Source organism: Galleria mellonella, unplaced genomic scaffold (genome assembly GCF_026898425.1).
Source record: "Galleria mellonella isolate WM207_F2 unplaced genomic scaffold, CSIRO_AGI_GalMel_v1 utg21, whole genome shotgun sequence".
NCBI lineage: Eukaryota > Metazoa > Arthropoda > Insecta > Lepidoptera > Pyralidae > Galleria > Galleria mellonella.
This window is the reverse complement of record NW_026442037.1, coordinates 4,407,844-4,430,000: the sequence shown is the minus strand read 5'-3', so window position 1 is coordinate 4,430,000 and position 22,157 is coordinate 4,407,844. Positions and strand designations below refer to the sequence as shown.

At 32.4% G+C, this 22,157-nt stretch overlaps 2 protein-coding genes across 4 annotated transcripts; both read right to left on the bottom strand.

Moving 5' to 3' along the window:
* Positions 1-9,550: 9,550 nt before the first annotated feature.
* Positions 9,551-12,621, bottom strand: LOC113521761 (uncharacterized). Of its 3 annotated transcripts, none has more exons than XM_052894389.1 (4): positions 12,253-12,621; positions 11,370-11,542; positions 10,636-10,828; positions 9,551-9,870 (listed from the first exon to the last, which is right to left on the bottom strand). In XM_052894389.1, the coding sequence occupies exons 1-4, from the start codon at positions 12,323-12,325 to the stop codon at positions 9,575-9,577; spliced, it is 735 nt and encodes a 244-aa protein (XP_052750349.1). In that variant the 5' UTR covers positions 12,326-12,621; the 3' UTR covers positions 9,551-9,574. The 3 variants fall into 3 exon arrangements, with proteins under 3 accessions (XP_052750349.1, XP_026763219.3, XP_052750348.1); XM_026907418.3 differs by lacking the exon at positions 12,253-12,621 and adding an exon at positions 12,118-12,231; XM_052894388.1 differs by lacking the exon at positions 12,253-12,621 and having other exon boundaries at positions 11,370-12,036.
* A 3,308-nt stretch (positions 12,622-15,929) lies between these two features.
* LOC113514619 (uncharacterized) lies at positions 15,930-21,758 on the bottom strand. Its single transcript, XM_031911059.2, has 3 exons — positions 21,548-21,758; positions 20,683-20,875; positions 15,930-17,261 (listed from the first exon to the last, which is right to left on the bottom strand). Exons 1-3 carry the CDS (start codon positions 21,728-21,730, stop codon positions 16,948-16,950), a joined length of 690 nt encoding a protein of 229 aa, XP_031766919.1. The 5' UTR covers positions 21,731-21,758; the 3' UTR covers positions 15,930-16,947.
* Positions 21,759-22,157: the final 399 nt, after the last annotated feature.

Genomic DNA, 22,157 nt, shown 5'->3' with positions numbered 1-22,157 from the left:
AATTGGAGATGCTGTAATGACAGCTCTCTTGTATTCACTTAAAACTGGCGATTCGCACGCCGCTGTATGTGCTTTTGGGGAAAGTGCGTGAAATACTTCGTGATTTGAAGCAGATTACAGGAATTAGTGACATATTATTTATGGAATTCGTAATGATATATAAACTGACGGTCCATATCATGAAAAGTGATAACTGTCATCTATAGACATGATAATACTAATATATACAATATATGTTGTTATGCCCATGCTATGTGTATTCGTTTCCATTCCTGAGGAATGATATGTTGTTACTTCGTAGTTCCATATCTTTTAATTTCACTTTTGTATTAACCAACCTTTTAAATTAAAACAGCTCAATATATTTGCTTTAGCTGTGGTGTGTATCAAACAATTTTTGTATAAAGTTTTTGTCTTTATACAAAGAATTTCAGCATGGTATACCACAGGGTTGTATTTTGGATCCTCTCCATTTTGTAAAACTAATTGATACATGCTAATTGTTTAAATGCTAAATTAGTAACTTTTAAAAAGTAAAAATAAAATATGTTTAGTTTACTTATGCAACCAAAATAACATTTGTAGCTAGTGAGATAGACTTTCGCAAAATAACACCTGATTTAACTAAATGCTAATAGCAGAGCGATATATACGTATTACTAGCGGTGAATTTAGTGCTAAATACGAGTCATCACGACTGCGCCTTTGAAATACATATTAGCACACAATAGGCAGCTTGGTAACAAATCTCAGTGAGCGCAGATTTTATAGTATTCTTAGCACTGGGTAGGATTTATTATTATGGACTCAGATAATTTAAGATCGTACCCAACTTTGTAACTAAACTGATTCTATAGTAAAAAAAATAATATCAAAAACGCATCAGGACTGGCGAAGATGACTGGTGAATTGAAAATTTGATCTTTTTTGTAAAAAGTATTTTTAGTGTTAGTAATAAGGTTACTATTTAGATGTGTACATATTAAAAAGTATTTCAGTATCACTTCTTATCCGCTGAAGCTTTATTAACATCGAATTATGCAATTGGTTGGTCGACACCGATGCGGCTCAAACATCGCAAGTTCACGCATGTGCTCCTGCAGATATGTGCTATGGCTTGAATCATAACTGGAACCATATTTGTAATAGGAAATGGATATTCTGCTATAACACATGGAATTACAGGTCAGGTCTTAAATAATAAATTTGATCACAATACTCGTATCCTGTCATTGGAGGGTAAACACAATGTTACTAACTCTTTAATGGCCGCATTTTTCTACGTCGAGATATAAGAACAGAACAGAACAGAACAGAACAGAACAGAACAGAACAGAACAGAACAGAACAGAACAGAACAGAACAGAACAGAACAGAACAGAACAGAACAGAACAGAACAGAACAGAACAGAACAGAACAGAACAGAACGTAACAGAACAGAACAGAACAGTACAGAGCAGTACAGAGCAGAGCAGAGCAGAGCAGAGCAGAACAGAACAGAGCAGAGCAGAGCAGAGCAGAACAGGACAGAACAGAACAGAACAGCTGTACATTACAAATTTTACGTAAGATGTTATTAACGTCTTAAAGGAAAACAGCCAACCCATACATCGGGCATACAATACATAACATTAATTAAAATAATTACAGTCATACATTAAAATTGTCAATAAAATTGAAAATAAATTAAAACATGTCAATCAATAGTCACAAACTAACTCATGCTCACCATTAGAACATGTTAATTCTGTGCCTCTAGTGAGAAAGGGTATAACTCAAGTTATAGCCTTTTTCTTTTTTAGGCTACTTTAAATAAGCAAATTTTTCTCTTTCGAATGGTATAAGAATCGTAACGATATCTTTAAAAACAATAGAGATATATATTAACAAAATATTTGTGGTAAAAAAGTTATTTAAAACTACAATATTTTACAAAAATTATTTTTGTAAAATGAATCATGAACCCTTTTACACCATTTAATAGCGATTATTTTTTATAGCGTAAAATACACAACATTGTTTTTCTTCAATACTTCAATAAAATAGTTTTAATTCAACTTAAAATTATTTTCACATCATAATTTTAATATTTTTGTTAAGTGTGATTAAAAATAGAATTATTTTTAAAACTATAGGTTTTTTCAAAGAAAGAGGAGAAAAAATTACTATAAATGCAATCATTGACTTGTTTTTTAAAAGCAGCAGAATTTTTTTCTTTATTTAAAATAGTTTTTTGAAAAGTGACCATTTTGAATTGAACCCTTTCTCACTAAGGCACAGAATTATCATCTTATATATTAATTAAATTATTTATAATGTGAATATGTCATTGTCAAAGAGCAAATGATTTTTATATATAATAATTTGAATCTAGTATAAGGCACTCCTTTTAGGTTATTTGGCAAATGATTATATATTTTTATAGCCATTATTCTATTCTATTCTATTCTATTCTATATAACTACTTTTCTTATATATCATTGAGTTAGTTTGCGGTAAATATAAATGATCATATTGTCTCATTGGTACATTTCTAAGACGAACTTCAGATTTCTTTTTAAATAAGTGCATATTGTTTACTACAAATAAGCTGATTTCTAATATATATATATATACATGTCAACGTAAGATATTCTTTATTTTTAAATAATAGTAGTACTGACTCATCACTTTTTTGTATTGTATATGATTCTTAGACAACGCTTTTGCAATAGAAAGGTACTGTTTACGTTGACTGAGTTACCCCATAAGACAATTCCATTATGTTAGTAACGGGTACACATTACCATAGTATGCGTTACGAGCCACATCCACTGATGACACATCGACCAGAACTGATAGAGCATAACAGTAACTGGCAATTTTACTATTGATTTTATCAATATGTGATTTCCAATATTAAGGTTTCTTTAGGGTCGGCAACGCGCGCGTGACAATCCTGGTGTTACAGATGTCCATAGGCTACAATAACCTCGTTTACCATCAGACGTTTACGGGGCGTATGCTTGTTTGCCACCATAGTAGTATAAAAATGAAATAATTTCATTTTCATCCAACGAAAAGAAACTTTATATCTAGGGAAAGATTACAGGCATAAGTGGGTGCGTGATCAAATTTAACTTAACCGTCACGTATCCGGGTCTCTAAATAGAAAGTGTATGACATATTAGCAGCCTATTTAGTTTCACTGTCAAGCACCTGTCGATACACTTGTATCTCACGACATGTTAATGGCCGATTTCATTTCTCCGTCAAGTGCCTACGCGTCGGGCTTCTTATCAGCAAGTGATGATAGTCACGTATTATTTGATATTGTACGATCAGATATAATTTTATCTAATTTTATATCTTAATCTTTACTCGTAGATTAATTTTTAAGTTATTAATCTGTAATAGTTTAGTAGGTCATTCTATTTCTTCAGGTGCTTTAATTATTTAGCCATTCTGTTTACCATCCGCAGGCAGGCCTAGTAGTGGAGTTTTATTGAGTTGTTATAATTTTTTTTTAATGGTTCAACCATGGAATGTTTACCCCGCCTGTGCTATCGGTAAACACCGACAGGGCACCAGTGGAAGATGATAGGTGAGAATGAATGTAGGTGAGATGGCCCACTGCGATGAATTCCACAAGAATTAACCATGATGGTTTCCAGGGGGAACCGCGTGGAGGTCGACCTGAGAGAGTATACTGCAAGCAATGGGGCTAGTGGGGGTAGGTATTGTTAGTCCACATTACTAATAATCCCTTCCCCCCTCTACCCCTCTATATAATTATTATGAAAATGTAACTAAATAATGTGACATGGAGATTTTTAAGAAAAAAGTGTATCAATATCAAGAGCAATAGAAACCAAAATTCAAATTTTTTTAAATCTTATCTATCTGTCTGTTTGTTCAGAAATCACAGAAAGACTACTATATCAATCTTTTGGAAGAAACAATAAAAGAGTATCTATCTATCTATCTATCTATTTGTGTGCGGTTTTCACAGTTACATTCTTGGACGAATCACTTTTATTTATTGTATATTTTCTCTTGAAACGCTATTTTAAAGTAAAACGGGTTTACAACAAGCACGTGACACCCCTAGTGTTGCAGGCGTCCATAGGCTGCAGTAACCATTTACCATCAAACAGGCTGTATGCTTATTTGATACCTTCGTGCTATAAAAAAAATGCATTTTATTAGGTCAAAATCTACGCGTTTAATATTCGCGTGAGAACTACCAGAGGGAGACTTTGTACAAAAGTCGATTGCTTGGGTACCTCTGTCCCATTCGTGTTTCTACCGTGAAGCAGTTGTGCTTGCATGGCTGTGTTTCGGTTTGAAGGGTGGGATATGGCGTGAATTTATAGGGTACAGAGGAATAACACCTGAATCCTCAGGACTGGCAACGCATGGGGGGTATCATGGGCGAAACAGTATGTGTGTGTACTGTTATGTCCATGGTACTGCTCATGTGTATAAGCGACGGTTACCACTTTCCATCAGGTGGGCCGTCAGCTCGTTTGCCATTCTAAGTCGTATAAAAAACAAAGAAGTCTAGTTAGTTTTCCCTTCATTTTATTCAAGCGGGCGGAGCCATTGGGATATAGCTAGTTAAATATTGACTATTTATCTTGAATTGTACACAGCACAAGAGATACAAATATCAAAGCGCACGGCAAAAGGTCCCCTGGCGGTCGATTTGTAGCATGCATCAAATATACGACCGAATGTCTCTTTATATTGGTGATCACAATACACTATTGCAGCGGAATCGAACCCCATTACTCTTGCCTCCTGTCCTTTATATCCAAGCGCCATAAAGATAAATGCAGTGCATTTTGTATTTGTGCTATTGTTCAGGTAGGAGTATATTGATGGATAAAATAAAACAAACTGGTTTTGTTTCGTAAAAAAAAAAAAAAAACAAAGAAGTTATTTTAGTTCTGATAATATAAATGTGGTAATATAATTCTATGCCGGGACAGCAGGTTGTGTGGTCTCGGTGTAGAATACGCCACCCCTTTCATTCCCGTGGGTGTCGTAAGAGGGGACTAAAGGAAGGCGAGGGATGGGCAGCAGCGTCCTTCTTTTAACGTCTTTAAAGTCTGACTGCGGTTGCAAATCCGCCTTCCAAGCATAGCAGCTACTGGCAAAACCCCCAAAAAAGGTGAGTTATGAACATAACTTACCTGCTGAACAGCAGTGGACAGTTAAAGGCTGATATGAAAAATGCATATAAATTATTATAATGCAGTATGACTCACGATAGTCATTATTTAACAGTGATTAATAATTTGAATGTTCTTCTTCTTTTCATTTAGGCCTCTTGTCGCATTACTAATTCAATCCCTCCCCCTCTATCTCATTCCACAGTGATTAACAATTGTAATGGTCTTATTCTACCTAAAATATAATATATTGTAGGCTTGTATAAAAAGACATGGGGATACTGTTCAGTTGATGTAATACCTTAACTTGTCCTATGATCCAGAAAGACATTTGGATTTGTAAAATAAATTAAACATACTGACGGATCACGAAATGTTGCATAGACAAAATACAAAGCTGGTACATAAATAGCTAAATCCATAGTTTAAAAGTAAATTTTGATCTACGAGAAAATTGTATCATTAAAAGTAATATCATCAAGTATTATAAAAAAATATGGGATTATATCACTACATATTATAAAACGAAGTCCCTCGCTGCATCTGTCTGTCTATATGTTCGCGAGGATCTCAAAAACTTCTGGATAGGATTTTATGCCTTTTTTATTTATAGAGTGTTTACTGAGGAAGGTTCAGGTATATAATTAGTTAAGGTTTGGTATAAATTGGTTGAAGTATGACGATGATTGTTGAAAATGTTGGAAAAAACATCAAGCTTTCATAGAAAAATGCTTAATCTTTTTTAAGATATGACAAAGCAAAGTATGATGGGATTGTTTCCCTTTTACAAAAAATGTCCGCGATAGTATATGTCTACATTTTAAAGATACCTTATTAATAGTATTATATTATCTGTGCTATAACCTTCTAATTTATACTCGACGTAACAACAACTGACGCAAAAATTTTAAGTATATATTCATTACTATTCCATGCGAAGTCGGGGCGGGTCCTTAGTTAATTATATGAAGATTAAAGCTTACTAATAGAACGCAAAAAAATTATCGGAATTTGCTCAAAATTGATCATATAAATAATTGCTCAATTACAAAAAAAATACATATAAATTAACACCTTGTAATTTCAAAATACACTTAAAAAGTATAGGCGAATCGGGAATCCTTTTCAAAGTCTTCATCTTCTATCGGATTTATCATGAGGAGTGCTCTGAGGAATTGTTCCTTGATACCTGCTGCTGATTTTCACCACCGTACAACCCGCCATAAACTAAAATATATATATATATATATATATTTATGCCATGTGTGTGTGTGTGTGTGTGTGTGACGAGTGGCGTGTCCTGCCACTATCTGTGCGTTTTTTTTAAATTTATTTTATTTAAAATATTCAATTTGAATAAATGTGTTATAAAAATGGATAAATCACTTTCTCCCACGCACAACCACTCTTTGGAATCAACTACCAGCAGCAGTATTTCCGAACCGATACGACAACATAACCTTCAAGAAAAGAGCATATTCCTTTTTAAAAGGCCACCAGCACACCTGCAATGCCGTTAATGTTGTCTATTTGATAAATCCTAGTTTAGAATAAGGGTATATTAATTATACCATCATAGAGCTAGTCACGCGATAACGTGGCGAGTAATATTTTTGTATTTTTATCGTTGCATAGAACGTGAGAGATAAACAGCTACAGTGGTTCAGGCACGTACGGGTTATCGTGTAAGTATGCTAATTCTATTGATAAACACAGTAATTACATTTTTAGGGTACCGTGTTATAAAATAATGATTTTTTTTTACAACACAGGGGGCATGCGGCTCACCTGATGGTAAGTGACTACCGCCGCCCAGATCACCCACAACACCAACGGCATTGCAGGTGTGCTGTCGGCCTTTTAAAAAGGAATATGCTCTTTTCTTGAAGGTTGTGTTGTCGGTTCGGAAATACTGCTGCTGGAAGTTGACTCCAAAGAGTGGTTGTGCGTGGAAGAAAGTGCCTTGAAAAACGCACGCACTCTTACTTGAATAAAAGTATTTCTTTCTAAGTTTTCAAACAATAAGAGTAATCTACATCCGTGATAGATATCATTCAGTCATGCTATTATTTACTTATAATATCTCGCTTGTATTTATATAGATATAATAACTCTCAGAATATATGTAGCATGCACTAAAACAATACAATCTCGGTGCATCGGACTTAATTCATTTACTACTTTGTTGTTTTCCATCTGCAAATTCTATTTGCTTTTCCTTGATATTAATATCTATTTGTAGAATTATATTTCTAGCTTGAAAGAGATGAAGTTTAATAAATTGTACTAATTTTCTTTATGTTTTGAAAGTAATACGATATGATATACGTTTGGAAAAATAAATTAAAACGTTATTAGTACATTACTGTAGCGGCCAGCAATTGAGGCATTGATGGGCGAACGTGCAAATGTGGGCCGAGGCGTAGCCAAGGCACACATACGTGAGTCCATCAATGCCTAGTTGTGGCCAAGTCTTGTATAGTACTTTTCTCAAACAATGCGCGGAAATCAAAAACAATTTTACTTTTTAAGTTCAATGACGAATAACGAACAATAATAATTTTTCACGCGTCATAATGTTCTTTTGTTTTTTTTTTCAATAAACAGCTTTCTATTTGCAAACCAGTTCGAAATTTAAATAAAACCTTTTATTAGTTACCTCCTTGTTAGCCATGTTTCGAAGTAAAAGGTCATTCCATTTTTAAATTACAGGACAGATATGAGTTTACATAGTAATTTATCTGGCCGCAAAACACGACAGATATGGATTTTCATACAATTTTTGCCGGTCGCTGCCCGCATGTATCTGGCCAGTACGGCAATTTTGATTTATCTCGAAGAAGATTGTCAAAATAATGCTCCATTATCCAAGCATGTTTGAGAAAAATAAATTACCGACAAAAAATAAATTACCGAGAAAAATACGTTACAATTGGGTTAGTGAAAAACGTTTTCACTTAAAGATTATTTAAATATAAAATTTTAAGGACAAGTTTTAAATTAAATATTCGCACGCCACATGATCGAATGCAGAGATTCAGTGTTTAACATTAAATACTTTTAACAGGTTTTTTAGAGGTTACTAAACCTGTAGCTAGTTCTAGCAAATAAAGTTATTCATTTATTCATAATTTTAATGAAGTAATTTGTGATTTAATTAAAGCTTAATTAATTGTAACAATTAAATACATTGTAAAGAATGCTTTATGATACAGGGGGGAAGGGATTGTTATAATGGAGAGGTTAGTCCCCATTGCTATCAATATACCCTATCAGGTCGGCCTCCACGCGGTTCCCCCTGGTAACTATCGTGACTAATTTATTGTTGAATTCGTCACAATGTGCTAACTGACCTGCTTTTTCATCCTCACCTATCATCCCTCACTGGTACCCCGCCAGTGTATACCGATAGCGTAGGCGGAGTTACCATCCCATTTTCACCCATTAAAAAAATGCTTTATGATACATATTAGTTACTATATGTAGATAGGGATTGTTATTTTATTCTGTTTACTTAAAACTATGATGGACTATGTATGTAGTAATTTACATACGTACAAAGTCATTAACAGTACCGTAGTTAAAGGAATACTTTTTCAATATTAATTCTTTTAATCGTGCCTCCCATTAAATTGTTTATAATTACTCCTCTCCATCCAAAGGTTGCCTGGAAGAGATCGCTCTTAGCGATAAGGTCGCCCGTTGTTTTCACATTGTGATTATTTCTTGTAATTGTTTATAATTATAATAAGTTTACTGTTGTAATCTTTTGGAGGAAACAATAAAGAGTATCTATCTATCTATCTTTTGGAAATATCACGATTTCTTGAATTCATATTTGTATTTAAATACGTATAGTTATTGTCCAATAATCCACCTCAAAAGCATTTGTGTATAATGAAGGTAGTCTAGAATTCTTGCCATTAATTTGTAGTAAATATTAAACGATACATAGCTACCATGGTCACAGGCTGACCAGTATATTTATTAACCTTAATAACTCATTATCTCCTAATATTGCTGACCATTGGTCATTTTCCTGTAAGAGTAACATAGTTTACTATCATAATGCTTTGAAGGAGAGATTGTTAATAAAAGAAACTAAAAAGTCAGCTTCTATGCGATTACTCCTAGATGTTATCGTAGTTAACTTCTGGTCAATTCGTGCATCATTATAAATCGACTGATTTGACTATATCCTTACCTATCATCAGTCACTGGAATCCTGCCAGTATATACCAATAGCGCAGGCGGAGTTACCATTCCGTTTTCATCGCATAAAGAAATATTACCATGCTGGCTTTATATAGATTATTGTTTTAAGTTACCTTCTTTTAGTTCATCCTATGAGACGAAGTGAAGAGGATTTTATATGGGAATTAAAAACAAATAATCTTGTTAATTTTTAATTTATTAATTACCTTCTAATTTTTTTTACAAAATTAATCAATGGACTTACAATAACAATAAACGTAAAAATAGTAGTGAATGCTGTAGCAGTGTATGCTAAAGGTGAAGTGGCCCAACTTGTAAAGGAGTGTTTATTGAACCCGCAGCAGAGACTAGTGCTGGCGGCAGCGAAGGCAATGCTTCCAAAACAGATGTGACTTATTTTCGAGATGTTTCCTGGTATTACACTACGAAGCTCGTGTGAGTAGAGAGATGATAAACCGTTCACTAGAGACATGCATGTGAATACCAATGCTACAAGTGCTGGAAAGAAAAGATTTAAATATTACTGTAATAGTCCAAATTAAGACAATTTGTCATTATATAAATGTGTTAATTTAATATTAACATCTGTCTGAGGTTTTGCATTATTACATCACCCATTTAACAAAGATATCTACAGTCTAGATAATTTTATATAATAGACTGATCAAGCTATATAAACAAATAATCCGCTCGACTGATTTTAATAAAACATATTAAATTTGTCCTGTTTACAATTACTCTTCACCATACAAAAGTTACCTGGAAGAGATCGTTCTTAGAGCGATAAGGCCGTATATTTTTTTCTTAGTATAATATTTTCGTGTAATTGTTTGTATTTATAATAAGTTTATTATTGTAATCTTTTGGAGGAAACAATAAAGAGTATCTATGTATTTGCTCTTTTTAGGGCAAAGCAAAAAGCTGAGTTGTGGCCATTTTGCACTACTGTGGCACACGCATGAAGAAAAAAAAATTTATTATGCATTCTGATTTTGTTTTTGGTTTTTTTTTTTAATCTTTTGTACATGTATCTTTTTTATCTTTTTTCACTTTGCTTTTGTATCTTTTGCTGTTTGTGTGCTGTAAGTGATGCAAATAAATTATCTATCTATCTATTTATTTATCTATTGTTTGAGTGAAAGAAAAAAGACTGTTTTGTGTTATATTGCTTATTGGTGATAAAATTGTTTTTTTAAGTCCATACACTTTTAGTACAGTACATACTCTATATTTATGAAGTTTTAAACTTGATCTGAAACTTACCAAATTTACCGTGCAAACTATTCCAATGAGATGTTTTGTTTGCAAATTTAATGAAACTACCAGTAATGGCCAGAGCTGAGCCCACGATTTGCAATATCCAATGGGCGCGTTTCTTGTCTATAACTCTGTATGATGCTGTCCAGGAGTTATCGGGAGACAAACATAAAATAGCTTCCGCCATCAGTAACTGATACTGAAATGAATGACATTATTCATTGAAACATTTTATTAATAATAGGATAAAGAGAAAAAACAATTGACGTTTATTTAGATCTAGAAAAACATATTTATAATAATAATATTTATTACGATGTATTAAAACTAGTTTTTTAATATAATAATTTAAAATATTGTCAATGTGTATTCTAAAATTCTGACCAATGAAGATTTTTTTATATAACTTAGAATGATAAACAAGCTGACGGCCCACCTGATGGAAAGTGGTAACCGTCGCCTATAGACATGAGCAGTACCATGGACATAACAGAGTAAACTGTTTCGCCCATGATACTCCCCATGCGTTGCCATTCCTGAGGGCTCAGTTGTTATTCCTCTGTACCCTGTAAATTCACGCCATATTCTACCCTTCAAACCGAAACACGAATGAGAGGTACCCAAGCAATTGACTTTTGTACAAAGTCTCCCTCTGGTAATAGATTGCAAAATGATTTTTAATGAAACTCTTATTTTTACATATTATCATTTAGAGTAATTGATTTAAAATTAAAACTTACTCCGATAACACAGAGCACAATATGAATTGATGTTGCACTTAATGGTAGTCCATTTCTGAATCCAAACCATACACAAATACCAACTGTGGCTCCAATGAGAATGTGTGCTGTTAAGTTAGTAACAGATCTGACAATTTTTAATACGTAGTCACCACGAACTTCACCTGGATTCGCTGGAACCAATACAGTTATAGGTCTATGCGATCCTACACTAACATTTTCATCATCATTAGAAAATGATTCACTGTCACTTGAAGACATTTCGATATTTGTCTCTATTATTACTGATTTTTTGTTTAAATTCAATTAATTTGTAAGTATTAATGTACTAGCTCTGCCAAATAATATTATAATATATAAGGCAATTGATAAAATATCCATAGCTTTTAGTGTTATCAATACGCTTAGGCTTTTGTGTACAAAGCATTGTCAGTTGATAAAAGAAAAAATATCTATATATGATACGATAGAGTGTAATATAAGGACATTGTCGTTTTATTACAATTGGAAACTAAAATTTTTTGCATTGTTCACGATATCTTCAATAATTCTAAGTTGATATTTCTTTTTTTATGATAGGGTACTTCTGTACTGATCTCAAACAAATTTTATGAATACGATAGACGTTTGCATTTTATTGTATAGAAGTTCGATCGTTGTTTGTGTCCGTTGGATGGCTTGTAGAATTTGCTGCTTTTTGGAAGTCGATTAAAAATATATGCACAGTTAAAAACGTCTAGGAACATACCTTTTACAGTTTCCATTTCCATATGTTTATTATTACCAAGTAACATATTATCAATCTGCATTATGTTTTTACTATCTGATGATTTTAACCAGGAATATAATTATATACTGTGTGATAAGTATTGTTTGTATTTACCTTGATAATCATTACGAACTTCGTCATTCTTCTTGGATTGTTTTCTCCGAGAATAAGGCGTAAATGTTGACATTGTCTATACAATAATTATATTTATTTAAACAACAATTATTATGCACTTTTTTATTTGATCTTGTTAACTTAAAACACTGTTACATCATATTTTTAAATTCACTTTCCCTATTTCTTTTGTTTGTAGTTTGATAATTTTCACGTTCTGATAGGTCGTTTGTATTTGATATAAGATGTTATCAAATTTTATTTTTATCTATATAGCTGTGTTGTACTGTTTTAGTTACTGTTTATCATTACGTGTATAAAAAAATCAACAAGTAGTGTAATGTTTATTTATTAAAATTCAAGTTAAGTGATTTTGAATACTTTTGCTTTTTTTATACCACAAAGGTGGCAAACAAGTATACAGCCCGTCTGATGGTAAACGGTCACTGTAGTCTATGGACACCTGCAACATTAGGAGTGTTAATTGCACGTTGTTGACCCTAAAGAAACCTTAAAATATCCTTTTTGAAGAAACCCATTTTGTAGTGTCTAGGTTTTCTCTAGAGACTATAATTGGCAGGGAGGTCATATTAAAAAAATATACTTAGCTATTATTAAACTTAAAAATCTTTTTTATGTTTTAAAAAACATTTTGATGTTTTTTTTACACTACGTTATTTGTAATTATAAAAAAGAATAATGTTATTCTGTAAAAAAAGAATATAACAAAAATACTGACCTCAATTGTCACAAAATCAAAATTTAATATAAAATAACAGTACTACATGAGTAGGTATTTTTAGATTATCTATTTATCATGAAAAATTTAAGATTTTTATTATTTACATACATCAATGCTAGAAGTGAATGTAGTAATGAAAATAATTGTAATTCTTCCTAAGTGGAGGGTCAACCAGTTTCTGAAGAAGCATACATTGAACCTATAGCTTATGCTATGGGTTCAATGTATGCTTATGATATAGACGAGGTGGTGAAAGTGACAACTCCTATAAACATATGTGGAATTTAGAAGAAATTAAACGGGATTCGTAATCGTTTACTCAGTTCGTACGAATAGAGAGACGTCACACCATTTATCAGTGAGATTGTTGTACACATAAATGCAATCAACGCTGAAATAGAAAATAATATGTTTATTATTACGTCAAAGTTAATTGCTATTAATGACTTGGAAGGAGTAATTGAATTGCAGACAGAAACGCCTGATAAGATTCAATAGCAATAATAGTTTATTAGCATGAATAATTATTAATATAATAATAAGTTATGAGCAAGCTCAAATAGCTGTGTCATCCCGGCATAGAATAGGCAATCCTTTCCTTTCCCGTGGGTGTCGTAATAGGCGACTAAGGAATGGCAAGGAATGGGCAGCAGCGTCCTTTTTAAAACATCTCCAAACCCTAACTGCGGTTGCAAATCCACCTGTTAAGCATGGCAACTATCGACAAAACCTCCAAGGGGAGGCTTATGTTCAGCAGTGGACAGTTAAAGGCTGATATGATGATGATGATGGAGCTTAAATTTCAATATTGATGGACAATGAATAGTAATATATTATAGAATGAAAATAAATCGCGATTAAATTACATAAAATTATAGCTAACCTACCATATTTTCCATGTAAAGTCTTCCACATGTATTATTTAAGTGACATAATGATGTATTATATTATATATTGATCCCATTAATAAGGATCCAGTGTATGCGTAATTTTGTCCATTTTTGTTAGTAAATGTTTAAGAATTATCTGGAACTAGACAGAGATAAACTTGGCCATCAACACTTAATATTGAAAGTGAGAAACGCTTACTTATTGAAATAATCAATTAACATTTAGGTTATGTTGTATAAAACTTCGTAATGATTAAATATATCTATTTAAATTATATTGTATATTAATATAAAGATATTTCTGATTATCATTCAATCCAATTCTAATTTCTTTTTGTTGTTGCATTCGTTGCCAAAATACAGGAAGAAATAAAGGAAGACAGAGCCGATAAGCAGCAATACTATCGTAAATAGCAACAAGTATTATGAAGCAAAAGCAAAAGCAAGAAAACTTGGAAGAACGAAATGTATTGAATAAAAAAAGAGAGTATGACTATAGCCACAGATAATATAATACTATTGCTATAGCTAATCATGACAGGCAATATTATTAAATTATAAATGAAGCATTTTTAACACCTAATTAAAGGAATGCAACATGATTTATCAAAGATAGGGCATAGTATTAAAGAAAAATACTAAAAATGACTGCAAATAAAAATATTTTTACCTCAATAGTGTACAACAAAATATGCAAATTCATTGCTTCCGTAGGAATTCCTTAGAAATTTAGTAAATTTACACTGACAGTTGCACCAATAAGAACATGCGTCAGGAGATTACACGATAATTTGAACACTTTTAATTCATTGTTTTCTTTAGAATTAGATATTTCATTGTTGAATGTAATTTTTGTTAAAATATCTCTCGCGCCTTTTATTAAGACAAATGTCGGTTACGAGTGTGCGCGTATCAGAAATTGATTGTAACAAAAAATCGCTCTGAATTTTAATGCATTATAGATTAGAGATATCAGTGATTTACAGCATAAAGATTGATCTGTACGTTAACTAAAATATTTTTTGGTGTATTTTTTTCAAACTATTTTAGGAATTTATTATTATCGAAAGCTTCCTGAGTACGTATTTGTTTTTTGTATTACAGTTAAAATGTATAATTACTCCTACTAGATTCTTGTACATGATATTTGAATTCGGACATTATGGTATCAGTTTGCAGCAAAATATCATCGTCATTAACATATCAGCCATTAACTGCTACTGTAGAAAATAGGCCGCTCTCACAAGGGGCAGGCGAGTTGACAACCGCAGTTAGGTTTTTGGTTATATTTTAAGAGGAATGCTGCTCATCTCTCAACCATTAGTCATTGATTACTATGTATATCCTTGATTTTGTATAGAATTTTCGTAAACAATGAAACTGGTCTGGTTGTTATTAATTTTCTTTTAATATACATTATATTTATGGTTATGGATAATAATTTTCCAAGAATATTAATAAAAATCACTTAAAGAAATTAGAAACTAAAAGTTAGTTATTCGTTATTAATTTTCATTTTTTAAAGGGACTTACAAAAAAGGAGGACTTCCTTAATTCATCGAAACTCGAGACTTAAACAGTTTCTAATACGTCTATGGTAAGAACAAAAGTTAGCATTACACTAAACAGTAGGATTTGCACGTACAATGACGTGTTCGCAACTACGTCACCAATTCAGATTAGATTTTGATAATTCTTTTAACATTCAATAGGATTTATTTCTCTTGTTATTCTCGTATTGTTTGTCTAATTTATTTAAGTATAGTAGTCATGTTTTAAGTTTTGCTTACTTCGGAAATTAAATTGTGCTTTGTAATATGTCCAATTGTATATTTATGTCAATTAGCTATTGTTGATAGTACGGTATATGCGTCTATTATGAGGTATATTGCTTTCATATTCATACTCGTACATCTTCGCTTGCAGTCTAATTAGAAAACATATGTGAGGCACATTTTAATTAGAAATACATTAATAAATACATTTGAACATTCCTTTGAACTGTTCACCAAGATATTTAGATGAATTAATTAAAATTAAACATATTTGCATTTGAAAATAATTTTATTTTCTTATAAATAAATACTATTTACACAATTTTCATTTTAATTGGTAAAAATGCATTTTGATAATCTTTCTCTAATTTCAGTACAATTAAAACAATTCACATATTTCTAGATACAATTTAAATGGATGTAACACTAAGAAAATAATAATAATAAATAATTGATGTAGTGGAAAATTGTCTTTATTATTTAATTAAACAATATCTAGATGAGTATTTTATCATTATCTGTGCTTATAGTACTTGCCTTAACATTAGACAAATTTCAATAGATACTGTACTGTTATAACTCAACAAAATAAGTATGAATGATCTACAAAGATAAATAGCGACAGATGACACAGTATGAAGCGTTCCAGTGCTAAGTTACTATGATAGTACAGTAGCTATTTACCAAATTTCTCTCCACACAGATGATATTCTTGAGAGCGAAAACGTTATCATCTATAATACTGCTTATGTTAATGTTTTAAACTATTATCAATATAAATTTCAAATAACTCTGAATCGAGTTCTGTCCAGAGTTTAAGCAGGCTTCTTCTTGTTTTCTTTAGGCGAAATTTGACAGGCAAAGTGCATGGAGACATATTTAATTTCATGTCAGTCTAATAGTCACATGACAGATGATCCTTTTTTTATGCAAACTTAGAATATTATTCACAGGCTGTAGAGAGATTCTCATTTCTATGTTTATGAAAATAAGGAACATTTTTTCTCATTAGTTCTAAGTATGTTGTAGTTGCCTATAGTTATTTTATATAATAGAAACATTGCAATTGTCTTCAAGTACTTAGTGATTAACATTTACGAGTACAAGTAAGTCAACTAACACTTTGTCCATGTCAATTACCTTTAAAGTATCGAGTAATGCCTAATGTACCTGCGATGATGTATTTGGTGTACCTTTCATTCGAATCTGTTCAACCGTTTATACATGATTTATTAACAAAGATCCAAACACTAAATTTTATATTGATTATTCTAAATCAGAAGTAAGATCACTTACTAAACGAATCCTTAAGTTTCTTAAAGAACACAATCATAGGGTTAATTATAATGGTAAAGGTGAAGATGGCAGTGAAGACAATTGCGGTGACTGCTAATTTGGGATGGATCCAGTTCTTAAAGGAGTTTTTGTCGTAACCGTAACAGAGGGAGATGGAGGCCGCGACGAAGGCGACGACCCCGAACAAAATGTGCGGCACCTTGGACAAATTCGGTGGTAAACGGATGCGTTTGCTCAGCTCGAACGCATATAGAGACGACAGGCCGTTCACCAAGGAAGCGCATGTGAACACCAATGCCACGAGTGCTGAAATAGAAAATTGAATAAATAATTATAGTCGCGAGATAGAATAGAGGGCAAAAGAGGAAGAGGAAGACCGAGGATTAACTACATGAGACAGATAAAGGAAACACTAGGCGTCATATCGTATAGGGAGATAAAGGATATGGCCTGGGATAGAGCTGGCTAGAGGAAGATGCATGAATTAGTTGCACCGACAAGAGGAAACTCTTAAATGAAAAGAAGAATTATTGTCGCATTTGCAAATAAATTCTATAAAAAGCATAATTTAAACTTTTAAACTGTTTCCACAAGGAGCAGTTTCTTTTTCGTCTATATTTATTGGATTATTGAATGGTTATTTGATAAGATTATTTTATTTAATTCCACTACCATTAGTAAGTGTGTGATTGCTAACACTCGAAGATTGACTACCGCTATTTCATTCAGAAGTTCCACAACCTTCTATATTAGCCTTCAATTTCCGACTATCATTTTGTTCACGCACATTTTGCGATACGCGCTTCATATCTAAACGAGGCATCTTCAGATAAATTATCAGATCATTGCTCGGAGTCTAGTGTTAACCGTTTGAAACCGAATTTTCATTTTAGTCTATTAATATTTTCACGATTATTTTTAATTTTTTCTCAGTTGCATTTACAGGGCGAGTCTTTTTATAAGTGCACGATTTTACATTCTAAATATTTTAAATCTATACATTTAATTCATTTTTAAACAAGAATATGGAGATTGCTATTTTATTTATGAATTTTATTACCACTGCTAACTCACCTTTGTTGTATTCTATATAGTATAATATATTTATTAGGTAATTAGGTTTAGATAGAAGAGATCAATATATTACAATGTATATAAACATACAATGCTCAAAGTACAATGACTAACACACTTTAATTCACTTTTACGATAAAAATAGTTCATTGGTAATGATAAAAGGAATTAGAAGGAGACATATCATTTTATAATCTTTTTTGTTTATATAAGATATATTTAGAAAAAAGAGTCTAATCATATCTTTTAAAATATTTTATAAAGTGAATTATATTCATACTATTTTATTAAAATAAAAAATTCAATGACACTTTTTCATATCTGCCATATTTTGAAGAGGAAAATAAATCTATTTTTTTTTAAATGATTTAAAACTGTAAATTAAAGCTGATAATCTGATGGTAAGTGATAAATGTCGACTATAGACATAAGCAGTACCATGTACATCTTGGTCTGGTAAGTGGGACAGAGTAGTTTATCAGTATCTAAATTGGGCTCTGTGCAGCACTATCACCTGTGAACTTTAGTCGCAATCTATCGCGAGGGGCAATGTAGATGTTTGAAATAATAATAATAATTAATACCTACATGATTAATTCATAACGTATTATTAATTAAAGAGCGTCACACCCACTATTTAATTTTCAAATTAGGAATCCGTAGTTTTTTTTATAAGAAAGAAATACATAAGTAAAAATAATTAATTTTTATATTATTTTTGACCCGCATCTTTTTTCTTGTGACTAGGCGGTCTACAATGAAATGAAATTCCGATTTTTCGAATTCAATTTTGTGTTATTGTTCATACTGAAATCGGTCCAGTAAATGTAGTTTAACCTTCCGTTCGTCATAAATCCTACCATAAAATTACAAAGGAACGACATTTTAATATTTTCAAATTTGTGCTTTCATTTTTTCCCATTTGGTCCCGAAATTTCGGAAATCATTTCATGGGGGCCTACCTTACTCAGGTTATGTTGATTGGACGGGATAAAAAGTAGCCTATGTCGATTGATCCAAAACACTACGTGTATAGCAAATTTCGTAACTTTTATTGAACATTTAAGTTTCAATATAAGTTTAAGCTTTCAGATAACAAACAGACAGATTTACTTTTGTATACATAATATTAGCAAGTATTAAATGCTTATATTATGTATACAAAAATCATATATATATAAAAAAAATCATATGTATAAATGGTAAAAATATATGTAATAAATGGAATGTGGATGGTTGAAAGTGCAGAGGAAGACCCATAAAGAGATGGATGGACAGTATAGAAGCTGACATGGCCGGAATGGGAGTGACTAGTGAGATGTATGGAAGAGGTAAACTTATTACGACAAGATATGGGAAAAGGGCAGAAAGAAAAAGATACTATATGGAATACAGGATGTAGAGCTTAAGTATCGCTATTATTAGGACAATATTTAAAATGGGTATTTCATAATTTAATTATGATGTAATATTATTATTAAAAAATTAGAAATATAAGAATCTCATATAGAAATTGACATAATTTTTAGTAAATTTTTAGATTTTATTTGGTATTAATATAATATATACCAGAGGGAGACTTTGTACAAAAGTCAATTGCTTGGGTACCTCTGTCTAATTTGTGTTTCAACCGTGAAGCAGTTTTGTTTGCATGGCTGTGTTTCGGTTTGAAGGATGGGATATGGCGTGAATTTACAAGGTACAGAGGAATAACACCTGAGTCCTCAGGAATGGCAAATGGGGGGTATCCAGGGCGAAATAGTATACTCTGTTATGTCCACGGTACTGCTCATGTCTATAGGCGACGGTTATCACTTTCCATCAGGTGGGCCGTCAGCTTGTTTGCCATTCTAAGTAGTATAAAAAAAAAATTGATGTACGGAACGATTGGTTGGTGGGTTTTACACGCCTTAACCAATTTATTATTATTTTTTAATCCTAATATAAATAGATCTTGTCTTATTTAATGAGTATCTTTATATTATTAGTGACTAATGATAAGATAAGTAACAGTTTCGATATCGAACTTTTACGACCCAGTGCTGCTGTGTTACAGAGTTCAGTGTTGGATAAAATTGTGTCTTTAAAAATTAAAATACAAGGAAGCAAAATATACCGAAGAAGCATAATGCGAAATAAAATACTATGCCGAACCATCTGGCCAGCATACAAAAAGGGATTTTTAACCAATGATATTTTTGGTATGACATTAAATCTAATTATAGTAATCTATGAGGCTTTCTAAGCCATTTATGCACGTAATTTTTTACTCTACCATTCAAAGGCAAACAAGCTGATGGCCCACCTGATGGAAAGTGGTAACCGTCGCCTATAGACATGAGCAGTATCATGGACATAACGGAGTGTACTGTTTCGCCCATGATATCCCCCATACGTTACCATTCCTGAGGACTTAGGTGTTATTCCTCTGTACCCTGTAAATTCACGCCATATCTCATCCTTCAAACCGAAACACAGTGTTTTAATAGGGACGCTATTGCTCATCCGTCTACTACAACTTTTAAATTCCCTCAGTCGCCTCTTACAACATCCACGGGAAAGGATGGGATGGCCAAATCTATGCCGGGATCACACGGCGAAAATTAAATTTCCTGAACAATTATGATAATGAATAAATTCAAGTACTACTCACCGAATTGACCGTGTAAAGAATTCCAATGCACCGATTTAGTTTGAATGCCAATGGCGCTGCCCGCAATGGCTAGCCCCGATCCCATGACCTGGAGGACCCAATGTGCGCGTCTCCTGTCTACCAGCCTAAGGACGGTCGACCAGGAATTTTCCGGAGCCAGAGCGAGGAAGCCTTGCGCCATCAACAGTTGGTACTAGAAGTGTTAAAATTGCATCGATTACGTTTAAGTTGGAAAGGAAATCTGTAAATTCAAGGAAGCATATACATACACTATTATATTATATTATATTAAATAGCAATATTCAACTTTAAAAAGGAAAGATTCACGATTCGATGGTATTCTTAGGGTTTCGTGTTGAAATAATACAAAAAACATAACCGTTATAGTGCGACTTTGTCGGTCCACCCGTTCGTTCGTCTCGCATAATTATAAGGCACTGACATGTCCGTTTATTTCAGTAAAAAAAAATTGTGCCAATTTGAAATTTGGTATAGTTATTATTGCTGATCCATTTTAAGTACAGAAGTTTTTCTCGTCTGCTCCCACAAGTAGCATCCTTCTTTTTAAAGTAAATATAAATATCACATAACAATGGAAATATAAGGTTAAGGAAAGATCAATTTTCCCACGACTTAAGTCGTCGAAAAGTCAATTCTTTCGATTTAAAAACTAAACCACTGAACTGATTTTGATAAAATTTACATAAAACTTATCTGAAAATATATCTTTTTCGATAAAAAAATAATTTTCTAAATCGGTTTCTAACTGATGGAGTTATGAGGTAACGAACATAAAAAAAAAACACCATCGAATCTAGAACCACCTCCTTTTTTGAAGTCGCTCGAGAACAATGGATATACTTGCCCCGATGACGCACAAAACGATGTGTAAATTGATCTGACTAAGTGGTAAACCATTTCTGAACGCAAACAGTACTGTCACTCCGACGGTCGAACCAATCAGCGTATGTGTGAGAAGGTTGCTTGAGAGATTGAAGATTTTCAACTTGTAACTGCCATCAGAGAGGCTCTCTGTTGCCACCGTCATTTTGTTTATTTCCCCGCTCGGGTTACCGCTACGACAGACGATATACAAATGAGATACTGAAATATAGCACATGTATTTATAAAATTGATTGGCATACTGTTCGGAAATGTAGGCATCGCAGATTAAAGTTATCAAACGAGATTGCATTAATAGCTCTTCAACTGTACAACAGTAACAATCATTATTGATAAATCAATCACACGTAAGTTGATTAAATTTTCAAATATTGGGTGAATATATATGACACTAGCTTTCAAATCGTGACTTGGTCTGTGTAACCGGTATTTTTTTTATTAAGCGAGATAAAAAGTAGTCTATATTTTCTATATCGCATATAGTACGTGCATAACAAATTTCATAGTAATTGGTTAAGCCATAAGGCACTATAAGAAAACAAAATAATTTACAAATTTATAGTATTAGTAAT

Bases quoted from the DNA above. Each gene is read 5' to 3' on its own strand.
- LOC113521761 (XM_052894388.1), bottom strand. From the start codon at position 11,630: ATGTCTTCAAGTGACAGTGAATCATTTTCTAATGATGATGAAAATGTT. The intron at 10,829-11,369 runs GTAAGTTTTAAT...CATTCATTTCAG, and splicing joins TTGTGCTCTGTGTTATCGGA to TATCAGTTACTGATGGCGGA. The intron at 9,871-10,635 runs GTAAGTTTCAGA...TTTTCTTTCCAG, and splicing joins TAGTTTGCACGGTAAATTTG to CACTTGTAGCATTGGTATTC.
- LOC113514619 (XM_031911059.2), bottom strand. From the start codon at position 21,730: ATGACGGTGGCAACAGAGAGCCTCTCTGATGGCAGTTACAAGTTGAAA. The intron at 20,876-21,547 runs GCAAGTATATCC...TAACACTTCTAG, and splicing joins TCGTTTTGTGCGTCATCGGG to TACCAACTGTTGATGGCGCA. The intron at 17,262-20,682 runs GTGAGTAGTACT...TTTCTATTTCAG, and splicing joins TTCTTTACACGGTCAATTCG to CACTCGTGGCATTGGTGTTC.